The sequence below is a fragment of the Fukomys damarensis genome, unplaced genomic scaffold, assembly GCF_012274545.1.
Source record: "Fukomys damarensis isolate Sample0158 unplaced genomic scaffold, DMR_v1.0_HiC HiC_scaffold_29, whole genome shotgun sequence".
NCBI lineage: Eukaryota > Metazoa > Chordata > Mammalia > Rodentia > Bathyergidae > Fukomys > Fukomys damarensis.
The window spans coordinates 13187102-13203049 of NW_022900941.1; the positions used below are offsets into that span (position 1 = coordinate 13187102).

At 33.7% G+C, this 15948-nt stretch overlaps 1 protein-coding gene across 4 annotated transcripts in view; it reads right to left on the reverse strand.

The window, feature by feature from the left end:
- Dpp10 (dipeptidyl peptidase like 10) overlaps positions 1–15948 on the reverse strand; it is a 1319241-nt gene that overhangs the window by 319967 nt on the left and 983326 nt on the right. For all 4 annotated transcript variants that reach the window (XM_033757133.1, XM_033757135.1, XM_033757134.1 and 1 more), the window contains exon 4: positions 910–1004. In XM_033757133.1, the coding sequence (XP_033613024.1) occupies positions 910–1004 (95 nt within the window). The remainder of the gene's footprint in view (positions 1–909; positions 1005–15948) is intronic.

Consider the following 15948-nt stretch of genomic DNA (forward strand, 5'->3'; position numbering starts at 1 on the left):
ATATACTAGAAGAGAAAGTTCATAGTCTATCTCTTGCACTGTGTGTAATATATCTGAAAATTTAATGTGTATTTGCAATGTACAAGTGTAAGTAAATTTTTAAAAATAGCCTTTTTTATTGTTTTATTTTATGGAGGTCTTCTGAGACCCTGCAATATGTTTCATCTTTAGCATACAAACTTGTCTAATAAACAATATAGTGAATCTTTGAATTTATGAAAGAATAAATAGCTATGTATTATTTTTATAATTTTTGGAAATTATATTTTTCAATATTTGTAATAACTAGATCATTGTAACTTACTAAAAAGATAATCATACCTAATTTTTCTCATCCTTAATTGGGTCAGATTTGTTAGAATGGCAGCGGCTACTGTGGTTATATAAGAGCAACATTAAAAACAGGAATGGGAAGAAAGGAGCTAAAGGTGTAGGGAAGGTGGGATGGGTAGGGGAAGAGTAAAAAGGGAAAAGAAAAAAATGTGAGAGAATGAAAAGATGAAAATAAAGTGTTTGTAGATGGGGAGGGGAGGAGGGGGTGAAGGGAGGGCAGAGGTAAGGGGAAAAAATGAGAACCAAGACCTGTCATGTAGAGGTACAAGATCCCAACAATGAATGTAACTATATTGTATACCTAAAATGTACCAATAAACTCAATTAAAGCTGGAAAAACAAAGAAAATATCCCTGCAATTACTATTCTTGGAATATTTGTTAACTTACTAAAAATGTCACACAGGAAGAAAATAAAACACATGGCCATAAATGTATTTTCTATCAATATTGTCTAATGACAATAGCCTTAACTTTCCACCTGAAATGTTGGAACTAGAGAATAGAAAATTAAGCACACCTACAGAGCATTCTAAACAGTATTGAAATACAAAGTAATTCATTTTTAATTACTTACAAAAGTTGTGTTTTCCAACAATAATGTGGTAGCATTTGTTTCTATATTCAGTTTAATGACATGTCCATTCTCATTTTTATACACCACATCTGTATCTGCAAAAACAAAGACATTAACAGTTGACAAATACACTGAGTAGGTAACATAATAACTTTAGGGGAGAAAATGTGCATAATAAACAGACACATTGGAACAATTACTGTTAGCCTTCAGTAACCGCAGCAGATTTCTATACTTGGCTCACATTAATTCTCTGGAAAGATCAGGAATCCTGCCTAACACATGGCCTATTGTGCAATGAACACAGGGTTAGTGAGAGGGCTGCTCAGTTTCATGCTTTAAAAAAATGAAAATTAATTAAAATGTGGGCAATCTGCTGCTGATTCTGAAATGGGGGAGACAATGAGAAGATCCTTCAGTTTCCAAATGAGCTACTAGGGATAAGCGATGTAGTTCTTTCACATACAAACTTTGCAAACGATTCCAATTTCACGTACCATGGTCCACCCGCAGGTGGCCTGGCTCAATCCCAGGTACTGATCTCTGACCTACCTATCTCTTCCTTTCTGAGGCAGAGGACTTTTGTCTGGTATTTTATCTGTTTTGTATGATCAAAGATCAAAATCACTGAGGTTGTCAAAACACCATCAAATTTACTTGGTCAACTTTAGGAGAAGGATGTCTACTTTTAAATAATTCCATTGCTTCTGGATAATGAATTCTACAAATTTTGAGTTAAATTTAAACACATATCTTAGACCTAACATATTAACTTGTGGGAAAACTGATAAGAGATTATATGTAGATACTCAGGAAATAAAGATGTGTGTGTTTGTGTGTGTGTGTGTGTGTGCGTGTATGTGGCAGATATGCATGTCTATAAAGTTAAGTGAAAAGAGTTTTTAATCCTCATTTTTGAATGATAATTTCCTTTCTAGTTTTTACCCAATTCCATTATATCACATTCACCTCCTCAGCCAGTGAACATTCTTGGAATGTTCCACTGTTCATACTGAATGAATTTGCATAAATCACAATTTCTCAAAATCTGAATGTCTTCATTGTATACTTCGAAAACATCTGCAGAGTGGTGGAAAATGTCTCCACTTTTGCAAAACCATGATTTCCTGTCCCTTTCTCTAGTTATTTCAATAATATAAATAGTAATATGTAGAATAAATGTGATGAGAAGTGATTGATACTAGTAAAAATGAAGGTTTTTTTCAGCATTTTATTTGAAGAACTAATTATGACCCCATTTTAAAGTCAAAGAACAGGAAGGGTAGGGGAAAGGAAATAAAGGAAAAGAAAAAAATATGAGAAAATGAAAAAATGGAAATAAAGTATTTGTAAATAGGTAAGGGAGGAAGGGGTGAAGTGGGGGCAGGGGTAAGGGGAAAAAATGAGAACCAAGACCTGTCATATAAAGGTACAAGATCCCAAAATGAAGGTAACTGTACTGTATACCTCAAATGTACCAATGAACTCAATGAGAAAAAATAAATAAAGTCAGAGATGTTAGTGAAAGTCAATAGATTTTATTCACCTGAATAGATGTTGGAACTCTTAACTGAGGAACAGGAAAAGACAAATGACATTTTGAGAAGGAAGAAAAAGATCACAAAGTAAGTTTTCTGCTACTTTCTGAGGCAGATTGTATGGACTGAAAGATCTATGTGATTTTCAAAATAATCATGCCATCATCTTCTGAATATCTCTCGTATATTATAAATAATTTGTTACCACTATTTTAAACATTTCTTTTCTAGTAATACAGAATAGGCTCACATAAACAATAGAGTTTGATGAAATCCTTTCTTTCTTCCCTTTGTTTCCTCTTCCCATTGTTATGAATTAAAATACTGACTACCTGTGTTGCTTGTTGGATTTTGCCAGATGATTGATCTCCTATTTCACTATTGTCAATTAGTGCTTGCTCCAGTGAGAGTTCAACCTCAATTTAAGTCCTAACTCCAACTATTGGGAGGAGGGAGGAAGGGGTGAAGTGGGGGCAGGGGTAAGGGGAAAAAACGAGAACCAAGACCTGTCATATAAAGGTACAAGATCCCAAAATGAAGGTAACTGTACTGTATACCTCAAATGTACCAATATGAGAAAATGAAAAAATGGAAATAAAGTATTTGTAAATAGGTAAGGGAGGAAGGGGTGAAGTGGGGGCAGGGGTAAGGGGAAAAAATGAGAACCAAGACCTGTCATATAAAGGTACAAGATCCCAAAATGAAGGTAACTGTACTGTATACCTCAAATGTACCAATGAACTCAATGAGAAAAAATAAATAAAGTCAGAGATGTTAGTGAAAGTCAATAGATTTTATTCACCTGAATAGATGTTGGAACTCTTAACTGAGGAACAGGAAAAGACAAATGACATTTTGAGAAGGAAGAAAAAGATCACAAAGTAAGTTTTCTGCTACTTTCTGAGGCAGATTGTATGGACTGAAAGATCTATGTGATTTTCAAAATAATCATGCCATCATCTTCTGAATATCTCTCGTATATTATAAATAATTTGTTACCACTATTTTAAACATTTCTTTTCTAGTAATACAGAATAGGCTCACATAAACAATAGAGTTTGATGAAATCCTTTCTTTCTTCCCTTTGTTTCCTCTTCCCATTGTTATGAATTAAAATACTGACTACCTGTGTTGCTTGTTGGATTTTGCCAGATGATTGATCTCCTATTTCACTATTGTCAATTAGTGCTTGCTCCAGTGAGAGTTCAACCTCAATTTAAGTCCTAACTCCAACTATTATTTTTCTTGACATATCTATTTGGCACCATTTCTTTACTTTGATGAATATATCCCTGTAGATAGCAAGAAGAATCAGGAGCATTCCCTACCAAAATTATTTTTATATTTTTATTCATTAATTCTATTGGTATATTTTAGGATACAATATGCTGGCATTTATTATTGGGAATTTGTACCATTACACAATATTTTTCCATTCCCCAGCCCTCCCTTCAACTCCTCCCTATTTACAAAATTTTGTTTCCATTTTTTTCACTTTCTCATATTTATTCCTTTCCATTCTTGTCTTTCCCCCACCCCTCTCACTTCCCCTTCTCCTCAACGCTTTTTCTATTTCACATTATCTATTATACATGTTGATCCTTACCTAAACTTTCAGTTTTTCACACCAGAGAAATTAGTAAGTATTTCAACACATGTGTCTAATTTATTTCCATTGAGTAGGGCCTCAATGTGCATCCATTTAGGTATAAAGATCTCTAGTTTTTCATTCTTTATACCTGATTAGTACTCCATTTTATTTAAAAAGAAAACACACATTTTCTTTATCCAGTCTCCAGTTGATGGGCAAGTGTGTTGTTTCTAAGTTTTAGCTATTACAACCTGTACAACTATGAAAATGGTTGCACATATATCACAATGCTATGATTCTTTTAATTATTTTGGGAAGATACCCACTAGGGGAATAGCTGGGTCAAATGGGACCTTTAATCCTAGTTTTCTGAGGTATCTTCATACTGATTTCCATAGTGGTTGCACCTGTCTACACTTCCACCAACAGTGGAGAAGGGTTCCTTTTTCCCTACAGCCCCTCCACCATTTGTTATTGGTTTATTTCTTGAAATCAGCCATTCTAGCATGCTGAAAAAAGAAATCAGAGAGGATATTAGAAAATGAAAAGATGAAAATGACCATACTTCCAAAACTTCTGTATAGATTCAATGTCATGCAACTGAAATTCCAACAGCATACTTAACAGAATTTGAGAAAACAATCCAAAAATTCATTTGGAACCAGAAGAGACCTAGAATAGCAAAAGCAACCCTAGGCAATAAAGACAAAGTAGGGGGTATCATAATTCCCAACTTGAAACTATACTACAAAGCTACTGTATAAAAATAGCATGATTCTGGCAAAAAATAAACCCAAAGATCAGTGGAGCCAGTTAGAAGATGCAGAAACAACTACAGACACACTCAGCAACCTCATCTTTGACAAAGGAACCAAGCTCCCTCACTGGAGGAAAGATAGACTCTAATAAATGGTGCTGGAAAAATTGGATTGCAACTTGCCAAAGATTAAAACTAGACCTATATCTCTCACCATACACTAAACTAAAAATGAAATTGAATAAAGATCTAATTATTAAAATGGAAACACTAAATTGGATGAAAGAGAGGTTGGGTAGAACTCTTGAATACACTTGTGTAGGAACAGATTTCATGAACAAAACCTCAGTTGTATGTGAACAAGCACAAAGAATCAACAAGTGAGACCGCATCTTATTAAAAAGTTATTATACAGCAAGAGAAACCACCAACAGCAAGAAGAGAAAACCCACAATGTGGGAAACATTTTTACCAGCTGTTACTCAGATAATGGTCTACTATCTAGAATGTATAAAGAACTTTAAAGAAGTCAGTCTTCCTAAATTTAAAGACCCAATCCAAAAATGGGCATCTGAAATGAACAAGCATTTCTCAGAGAAAGTTGTAGAAATGGCACATAAACATGCGAAAAAATGTTCAACATCACTAGTTATCTGAAAGATGCAAATGAAAACAACACTAAGATTCCACCTCATCCCAGAAAGAATGGCTCCTATCAAGAAAACAGTCATCATAATATTTGATCAATAAATAAGGGCAGTATGACTTTCCCTTCCTTCCATCTGAGGATAAAAATGAACACTGCTGTATACTTTTCAGTGAGTGGTTCTTCTTCCAGAATGCAACCACACTGTTAAATGCTAAAAAGATATGATTTCTGTGACTTCTGATATTAAAAAAAAATTTAAGAGTATAGCTTTAGCACGAATACTGCTCCTTGGTCAAGTAGAACAAAGGAAGTAGTTCATGACTTCATAGAATCTTCCAGTAAGAGAAAACACTAGGCAATTAATAATTGCTCTGAAGTGTGAAGAAGAGCAATTCATTTAAAGCAATTCTCTTAAAACAAAGGAAGGAAATGAAGAATATAAGGACTACACTTTAAAAATTAATTAAAAGTCCTTATTATTGGATAATTCTTGGGATTTGTGAAAAATATACAGAGACTTGGGTTTTGTATAAATACCTTTATATTTGCATTCCTGAAAATTTTACCATTTGGTTCAATGTTGCATTAGTAAGAATTTTTTTATTACTGTGTAATTATCTAACTTAATATTAAATAAAGATTTTAATGAGTTTTTCTACAAGTATCTAGTATATCAGTCTTTTTATCCATTTTTATTAACTAGTCTTCTGTATCTCACATTTATTAAATTTAAATTTTGATTTATAATCACAAGTGGAATTTCCCAGTTTTGAAGCTCATACTATTTGATTAATAAATTACATTCTGAGACTACATTTCTCACATATCTAACTCACATTTTGTTTAATATTATCTGATGGAATATAAGTGAATCAGACTAATGAGTAAAGTGCATTGACACAGGAAGAATACAGGAGTCTACTTGAAACAGTCTTAAAAGAATGATTCCTTCTTTTCAGCCTTTCAAAGTTAAGAGGCAATTATCCTGAACATACTCTCAGCTCAGTCAGTTTTTTTAATGGAAAGTTTTGACAAGATCTATTCTAAAACCCAACCATGCGTCTTTTGAATGCAGCATACCAAAATAATCATTACTATCATTTTATTCCAGTTCTATTTTCCCCCCATAATTTGGCTTTTTAAAAAAGAAATCACAGGGCTATATCCAAGCTTCAGATTGTTATGGCGAATATAATCACGCAATCGTATTTTTATGATTCTCCCACACAGAGTCAACAGTTAAGCATTTCACATTACACTTCAGTTCTTAATGCATCCTGACACTGATAATGGAGACACCTCTGTGTCCACCTGCACTACCAGGACCAGGAACTAAGACAATCCAAAGGCATGTGAGTCACTGTTTTGGGAAGTTCTTGTATGTGAAGCTAAGACTATAAGCCAGAAGAAAATTTCCACAAATATATTTTAGGGACTTTCTGAAAATTAATATCTTTAAGCCATAAGCTCTTAAGAACCAAGCAAATTCATCAAGTATCAAAGTAACCAAATTGTTGTATCATAAAATGTGTTCCACTACACACACTGAATTATTCTCAAGCTCAGGTCCCCAAACTTGCACTTATTTACCCTCTTCTCTTCCGTCTGGACATTAAAACTTTATATTTTAAGTATTGGGAATTGAATTCAGGGCCTTGAACAAGCTAGACAAACACTCTACACCTCTAGACCTTTATCTTTTGTGTTGTTTTCTCTTGAGACAGGGTCTCACCAAAATGTCCATGCTAGCTTCAAAACTGAGATCCTCCTGCCTCACTATCTTGAGTAGTTAGGATTGAAAATGTGCATCCGTATACTGCCACTCTAAGGCACTTTAAAACTCTGTCTCCCCTGATTTAAAAAGGTAATACATTCTCCTTTCTCGGTTAGTTATGCTGGGAATGGTCTGGGAAGTTAACTGATAACTAATAAAATTCACTCTACTTGTAGATAAATACAAAGTCACCTTATTGGTTTTTGTGTTACTATTGATACTTTAATTGTGCACTGGACCGTGACATGATAATTTGTTTGTACTGTTTCAAAATTAAGTTCACCTGTATAACAAGTTTTGAAAAAGCAGAAAAAACTTGGAGAATCAGCTTTCTAGGATTTTTAATCCAAAATCATCTTCATTTAAAATACTCTTTTTCTGACATGCTTAAGATAAAATTTCTATAGTGGCTCATATTAATAAAATAACTCCATAATAAATAAATTAAGAAAAAATTTAGAAGAAAATGAGGAAAACTTTTTTTTCACAAAAGATGGTTAAAGTTCTCTTAGAAAGGATTTTCCAAATATTGAGTTAAGATTTCATTCCTTAATTAAATAGTACAATGGTAAATCAACAATATTGAGCTATTCATAATTGAAACACAGCAGGCAACTTGTTCAGCTGTCCTAAAATTCTGCTTATGACAATGCAAATATTGCTTCAATTTTTAAAGACCCTAGGCCATAAGAAATAGCTTCATTGTCTTCTTTCTCTACTTCAAACTCTCAATCCATGCTTTTTTCTTTTACCCAAACATTTGCAAAGAGGTGATCCTTCTTTCTGCAAAGAAAATCTCCAATTCATAACCAAATCAGGGGAGTTGAGCTCTTGAATATTTGATCATGCTTTCTTTTTTTCTTTAAGGTATGTATACTTTTCAAATGAATGTAGTTCTCAACATTAAAAAGGAAATACTAAGTTTATTCATTCAGGTCTCCTTCTCTCTCACTAGCTTTTTCTCTTGCACAATTTCACTTCTCCCCACAAAGAATGGCTGCTATCAAGAAATCAAACAATTACAAATGTTGGTGGGATTGTGGGGAGAAAGGAACACTTCTCCATTGTTGGTGGGAGTGCAAACTGGTGCAACCACTATGAAAATCAAAGAGACGGGACTAGAGGTTCCATTTGACCCAGCCATCCCTGGGTATCTTTCCAAAAGAATTAAAAGATTCATATCACAGTGATATATGTGCACCTATGTTTATAGCAGCACAGTTTGTAATAGTTAAAACTTGGAAACTGCCCATTTGCCCATTAGTTGGAAAATGGATAAAGAAGATGTGGTTTTTCTATAAAATGGAATACTACTCAGCCATAAAGAATGAGAAATGAGATTCATTCATAGGAAAATGGATACATATTGAGGATATGCTCCTAAGTGAAATAAATAAGTCACACATGTGTAAATACCAAATAGTTTCTCTAGTTTGAAAAACTATAATGGTACATAAGATCCTAATGGTATAATTGACAATGTGAAATAGGAAGAAAAGGGCTAAAGGTGTAGGAAAAGTGGGAAGGGTAGGGGAAAGGAAGTAAAGGAAAAGGAAAAAATATGAGAAAATGAAAAAATGGAAATAAAATGTTTGTAAATGGGGAAGGGAGGAGGGGGTGAAGGGAGGGCAGGGACAAGGGAAAAAATGAGAACCAAGATCTGTCATGTAAAGGTACAAGATCCCAATGATGAATGTAACTGTACTGTATAGCTAAAATGTATCAATAAACTCAATGAGAGAAAAAAATAAGCCTCAATAAACTTTTTGTAGAAGGGATGTTTTATTAAGTGTCAACCCAGCATAATATTCTCCACATTTCTGCAGTGCAATTCCAGTCCTCTCTCTCCTGAAATTTCAATCCTACAACATCACCATTGACTTGCTATAATCACACTAATGTGCTGTTTTACTACACTTGATCTCCTTCTCGACTCCACAGGGTGCCACCTGATGAACAAAAGGATCTAAAAATTCTCTTATATTGGCTTTGAACCACTACCTGGCCCTGGCATTCTTTCTTCAAAGACTTCTATATGTTCTGTCTTCTCAATTCCTTTAAAATCAAAGACATCCTTAAAAGCTCAGGTCTGAATTTACTCAGAATAATATTTTATTATTTTCCCCAAAAGCTTTGTAATGAGTGATAGTATTTATTTCCACCTTCAAATATTGATTTTTTTTTTTTTTTTTTTTTTGTACTGGGAGTCAAATTCTGGCACTTGCAAGGCAGGTGATGGAATCACTGAACCAAATCCCCAGCCCATTCCTATATTGATGCTTGACCTTTAAAGCCAAATTGTGACTTTCACCATTTTTCAGTTCTGTATTTCCAATACATTACTAGCTCACATAAAAATCTGTGAGTAGGGAAAACTCTGTAGACTACAAGTAAATGTCTTATAATTTTGGCTACTCTCTCCTAACTACAAATACATATACATATACAACTCCTGTTTTTATCCTCTCTATATACATTCTTCATGATCTCTAAATGAGCTGATGGGTAGTTTTTTAATTTTCTACACCTCTCATTATTCCCATCACAAATCAGAACTCATTTTATACAACATTGTATTGTCTCACACGCTCCAAAAGACCCATTCTCCCCAATAATAAAGTGTAAAATTTAACATGTTCTTTCATTTATTAGTACTGAAACCTTTTAAAAGTATCCAAATTATCTTTTGTTCATAATTTACCACACATCTTATACTTCAGTCTCAGCGAGATTTCCTTTCAATTTCCATTGACAAATGTCCAGATGTTGGCCAGATTTTTCATCTTTTAAAAAGCTTTGTCATATTCTCAAATCTTTTAAAGTCCTCACTAAATGTTTCCATCTTCTGAACAAGGATCTTATGCCAGTCATTTAATATTTGATCTTGTCATTCCTTTTAACATTTTTTTCTATTATTGAGTTTATTGGTACAATCTACGTATACAATACAGTTACATTCATCATTGGGATCCTGTACCTTTACATGACAGGTCTTGATTCTCATTTTTTCCCCTTGTCTCTACCCTCCCTTCATCCTCTCCTCCCCTCCCCATTTAAAAACACCTTATTTCCATTTTTTCAATTTATGATATTTTTCCCTCTCCCTTATAACCTTTCCCCCACCCTTCCAACTTTCCCTACACCTTTAGCCCTTTACTTCCTATTTCACATTATTAATTATCTCATTAGGATCCTGTGTACTATTATAGTTTTTCACACCAGAGAAACTAATCAGTATTTCAGTTAAAGAAATCTCGGTTTGAACATTAAAAATAGGGAATCCTAACATAAAACTAAAAAGGAAAGTAAAAGAGAAAAGGCAATGATGTAAGATTAAAATAATCCTTAATTCTGAAGATGGAAAATGGTCCCTGAACATATTTAAATTGCTTCTTGCTCTTGTAGTCTTATCTTATTCTTTTTTTCATTATTTAGATAATAGTTTATTAGTTTCTGTAGTCAAACCCACATAGATATGACCTTACATATTTAATACAGTGCGTTACCCCTGTACAAATGAAAAGAAAGATAAAAATAAAAAAATTAACATTTCTAGACCAACATGGCTGTCCATTTCTGTACAATGCCAACTCAACAGGGTAAACTGGGATAATATTTTCCAAAGTTTCCAAAAATTCAAATTATATATATATATGTGTGTGTGTGTGTGTGTGTGTGTGTGTGTGTATTTATATTCATATAAAAGACCAATAATAGCAGTATGTAATGCATCAATAGCAGCAACAGCTTTTCCAGGTTCTGCAGTCATCTGAAAAAAATTATAGGCATTCAGCACATTTCATTAAAAAAAAACCAAAAAAACAAAAAAACAAAACAAAGAAAAGAATAATAGCCAGAAAACAGCAAAGTTCTGTTGCTGTTGTGGTACCTGGCACCATTTTTTTTTTATTAGCATCTTAATCATAATATGGAAAGAGAACATTCTAGAGTAATATCATTAAATAGAGCTCTGATAAAGCACAGTCACTACTATGTATCATAAAGCAGGTATACGATATTTTACATTCACAGAGATATGATACAGTACCGTCCTACATCGATAATACTACAATCAGTTTTGGTTTGAAATTTAGTTTGTCTGCAAATAAGATTGCTACCACTGTTTTTTTCTGGGCTCCTGTCACATGGAGAATTGTTTTCCATCCTTTCACTTTCAGTCTCTGGACTTCTTTTTGCACTAGGTGTGTTTGTTGTATACAACATATTGTTGGATTTTTGCTTCTTATTCCATTTTGCCAATCTATTTCTCTTGATTGGTGAGTTGAGGCCATTGACATTGATGGTTATAACTGATATGTACTGACTTATTATTGACATGTTATTGGCCTTTTGTTGACTCTTTTTACTTTTTCTCTCATCTCCTTTTAGTTTCTTGCCTTGCCTATTTGATTTGCTCTGTTGGGCTTCATGGTGTTGTTGCCTTCATTGTCTTTTTCTAGGATCTTGTTTAGAATTGCTTGTAGTGCTGGTTTGGTATTCATGTAGTTTCTCAGGTGTTCTTTGTCGTGGAAGTATCTTATTTCCCCATCCATTTTGAAAGAGAGTTTTGCAGAATACCTCAGTATAGGTTGAAGGTTGTTCTCTTTTAGTACTTGAAATATCTCATTCCAGGCTCTCCTTGCCCTAAGGGTTTGAGTTGAAAAGTCTGCTGTGATTCTGATGGGCTTTCCTTTGCATGTGATTTGTTTCTTTTCTCTTACTGCTTGTAGTATTTTGTTCTTCTTTTGGGTTTCTGGGATATTGATTATTATATGTCTAGGTGTAGATTTTTTTTTTTATTGTGTCTAATTGGCATCCTATATACCTCAGTTTTCTGAATGTCAAATTCTTCCCTTCTGTTTGGGAAGTTTTCTGTCATTAATTCTGTGAACAGCTTTTTTAAATCATTTGTATTTTCTGCTACTACTTCATGGATTCCTATCAGTCTTATGTTAGTCTTCTTTGCATCATCTAGGAGTTGTTGGATCAATTTCTCATGATCCCCTACTGTTTTTAAGAGACCTCTCAAGGGGCTGGGGACTTAGCTCAGCAGTTCGGTGGCCCACCTTGCCAGCTCAAGGACCCGAGTTCAATCACTGGTACCATAAAAAAAAAAAGAGAGAGAGTCCTCTCTTTTCATGGTCACTGACTGCAATCTTATCTTCTATATCTGAGAGTCTATCTTCACATTCTTTTATTATGTTGCATACACTTTCAATGGAGTGTTTAATCTCCTGGATATCTGTTTGAATCTGTTTTGTGGATTCCATTTCTTTCCTATGTTGGCCATTTATTTTTTCCATTTCTTTCTTATGCTGGGCCTTCATGCCTTCTATCGTGGTCCTGAGCTCATCTATTTTTTTCATCATTTGTCAGTTTCTGCTCTAGAGTCTTGAATCACAACTTCCATTTTGCTCACTATCTCTATGGTTATCTGGGAAATTATTTCTGTTTTGAATTTTTCTAGAGCCTGATTGATCTGTTTTGTTACTTCCTGTGCTTTGAGTTCAGGGTGTCCTGGTGGTTCACTATTGGCTTTTTCATCCTCATTTGCCCTACTGTTTGCCATTGGTGAACAGGAAGTCTGTCTTTGTGTCTTGCTTAAGTGTTTTCCGCATTCTTATTTTTGTTGTCGGGCTGTCCTTGGTTTAATCTCTGGGTTATCACCCAAATCTTCCTGATATAATTGCGCCCTAGCTTCTGGGTCTCTAATGACCCACGGACATTCTCATCTTCATAACATCAGAGAAAACAGCTCATCAAATCAACCACAATCCTTTATCCCAACTGATAAGATCAAGCACAACTTGGAAACTGACCACCTGTGGTAGTCACTAGTTTATCACCCTTAAACCATTTGAATTAAATTGAAATCAAGAAGCAGTCTAGAACATGTCTGAAGTGAACAAACTTTTTTTAATTAAGTTTATTGGTACAATCTAGATATACAATACAATTACATTCATTATTGGGATCCTGTACCTTTACATGACAGGTCTTGATTCTCATTTTTTCCCCTTGTCCCTGCCCTCCCTTTACTCCCTCCTCCCCTCCCCACTAAAAAGGAAAGGAAAAGGAAAAGGCAATGATGTAAGATTAAAATAATCCTTAATTCTGAAGATGAAAATGGTCCCTGAACATATTTAAATTCCTCTTGCTCTTGTAGTCTTATCTTATTCTTTTTTTTCATTATTTAGAGAATACTTTTTAGTTTCTGTAATCAAACCCACATAGATATGACCTTACATATTTAGTACAATGTGTTACCCCTGCACAAATGGAAAAATTAAAATTAAAAAAATTAACATTTCTGGACCAATATGGCTGTCCATTTCTGTACAATGCCAACTCAACACAGTAAATTAGGATAACTTTTTCCATAGTTGACAGCACCGTTAAAGTTTCCCAAAATTCAATTTATTTGTGTGTGTGTGTGTGTGTGCATTTATATTTATATAAAAAGACTAATAATACCAGTATGTTATGCATCAATAGCAGCAACAGCTTTTCCAGGTTCTGCAGTCATCTGAACAAAATTATAGACATTCAGCACATTCCATTAAACAAAACAAAACAAAACAAAACAAAAAAAACAAAACAAAGAAAAGAATAATAGCCAGAAAACAGCAAAGTTCTGTTGCTGTTGTGGTACCTGGTACCATTTTTTTTATTAGCATCTTAATCATCCTCTGGAAAGAGGACATTCTAGAGTAACATCATTAACTATAGCTCTGATGAAACATGGTCACTACTATGCGTCATAAAGCAGGTACAAGATATTTTACATTCACGGATGTATGATACAGTACCATCCTATCTCAATAATACTAGGATCAATTTTAGTATTATGAAAAATGTATATTCAGTAGTTATTAGATTGAATGGTATATGGATATCTGTTAGGTCCTTTTGGTTGAGGGTAGAATTTAACTCTGCTGTTGCTTGCTTTGTTGATTTTTTTTATCTGCATGACCCCACCATTGCTAAAAGCAGGGTCTTAAAATCTCCAAATATTACTGAATTGGAATATCTGTCTTGCTTTAGGTCTATGAAAATATGCTTTTTACATTATGTGCTCCGATGTTACATGTGCATATTTAAAATACTAGATTTTCTAATCCATTCTTATTATATCATGCCTCTTTTCCTGCTTTCTATTTATGGTCTATTTTATCCTGTATTATTAGGGCTGATCTTGTTTTCTTTTGGATGCTGTTTACACAGAACATCTTTTATTCCTTCACTTTCAACTACTTGTGTCTTTAGAAGTGGAGTCTCTTATAAGACACATGCAGTTAAGTCAAATTCTCTTCTATCTTTTCACTCTATGTATTTTATTTGGAGAATTTAATTCACTTATATTGAATGTGCTCATTAACAGATCACAACTTATGAATATCACTTTATACCTTGTTTTCTAGTTTGGTGAAAGATCATTTTTCTTTTTCTCTACTTCTTAGTCTTTTCCTGTGATCTGCCTTTTATCTGCCTTTTATGCCAGTGGGGTGTATGGATTCCTAGCTTTTCTTTTTGGTCTATTATACTTTTCTGTTTGGGGGCTACTAAGAGGTCTACAAAAATAACTTATTACAAGGAGATATGTCCAAATGATTATGTAATGTAACACACCAAAAAAAAGAACAAAGACAAGAGAAAATATATTATTGAGAAAATCCCTCTCTTCACCACAATTATATTCTTGATTTTCTATTTTATATCTTGCCTCTTACATGGTAATGAAGTTATGATTATAATTGTTAAATTTGTCTTAATATTAACTATATGAATGGTTTATTTACTATGCTTACAATAGTAGAGCATTCTTAATTTATATCATGATTACCAATGAGTATTATATCTTCTCTTGTCTCCTTGTATTCCTTAAGGTCCCTTTCTTTCATTTCTAAGAACTCCCTTTAGTTTTTCATGAAGCACAGTTCAGGAATAAAAGAAATATATTCTTTTAGATTTTGTTTGTCTGGAAAACTTTTTTATCATCCTTTCATTTTTAAAGATAGCTTGGTAGGGTACTATATTCTTGAAGGTTTTGATGGCACTTTCTCCTCCTTTTGTGTTGTAAAACTCTCATTTCACTCTTTTCTGCTATAGAATTTTACTGAGAAATCCACTGTCAGGCAAATCAAGTTACCCTTAAGTGATATTTGTTTCTTTACTTTGTACTTGAGCATTTTCTACATATTTTTTTCAAATTTGCAAGCTTGAATAAGATGTTACAGGGTAGACTTCATTGAGTTAAATTTGGCCACTGACCTTTGACCTTCCTGTTTCTGCAAATCTGTGTCATTTTTGGGGTTTGGGAAATTTCATTATTGCTTTGAATAAGATGTCTATCACTTTGGCATTCTTAAGACTTTAAGCCCCGGCGACTAAATATTTTTCTTTTAATATTGTTCCAAAGTTATTATAAGCTTCCTTATCCCTCTTCTTTCTTCTCCAACTATCTCATTTCAAGTAGCCTATCTTCTAACTCACTGTTTCTTCAGTTTAATGTATCCTGCTATTGATGAGCTCAGTCAGATTTTTAATATTATGGCTATATATTTTTAAAATAAATTTCTTTATTACATTTCTGGAGGTTTGGAAGTCTGACAGCATGGCACTAGCCTTGATGAGGGCCTTCTTGCTGCTTTGTAAATGATGGAAGCATCATGTGATGAGTCAGAGCAGCACATTTGCTGGGGATTCTTTTCCTCTTTCTCCTTCTTTTTT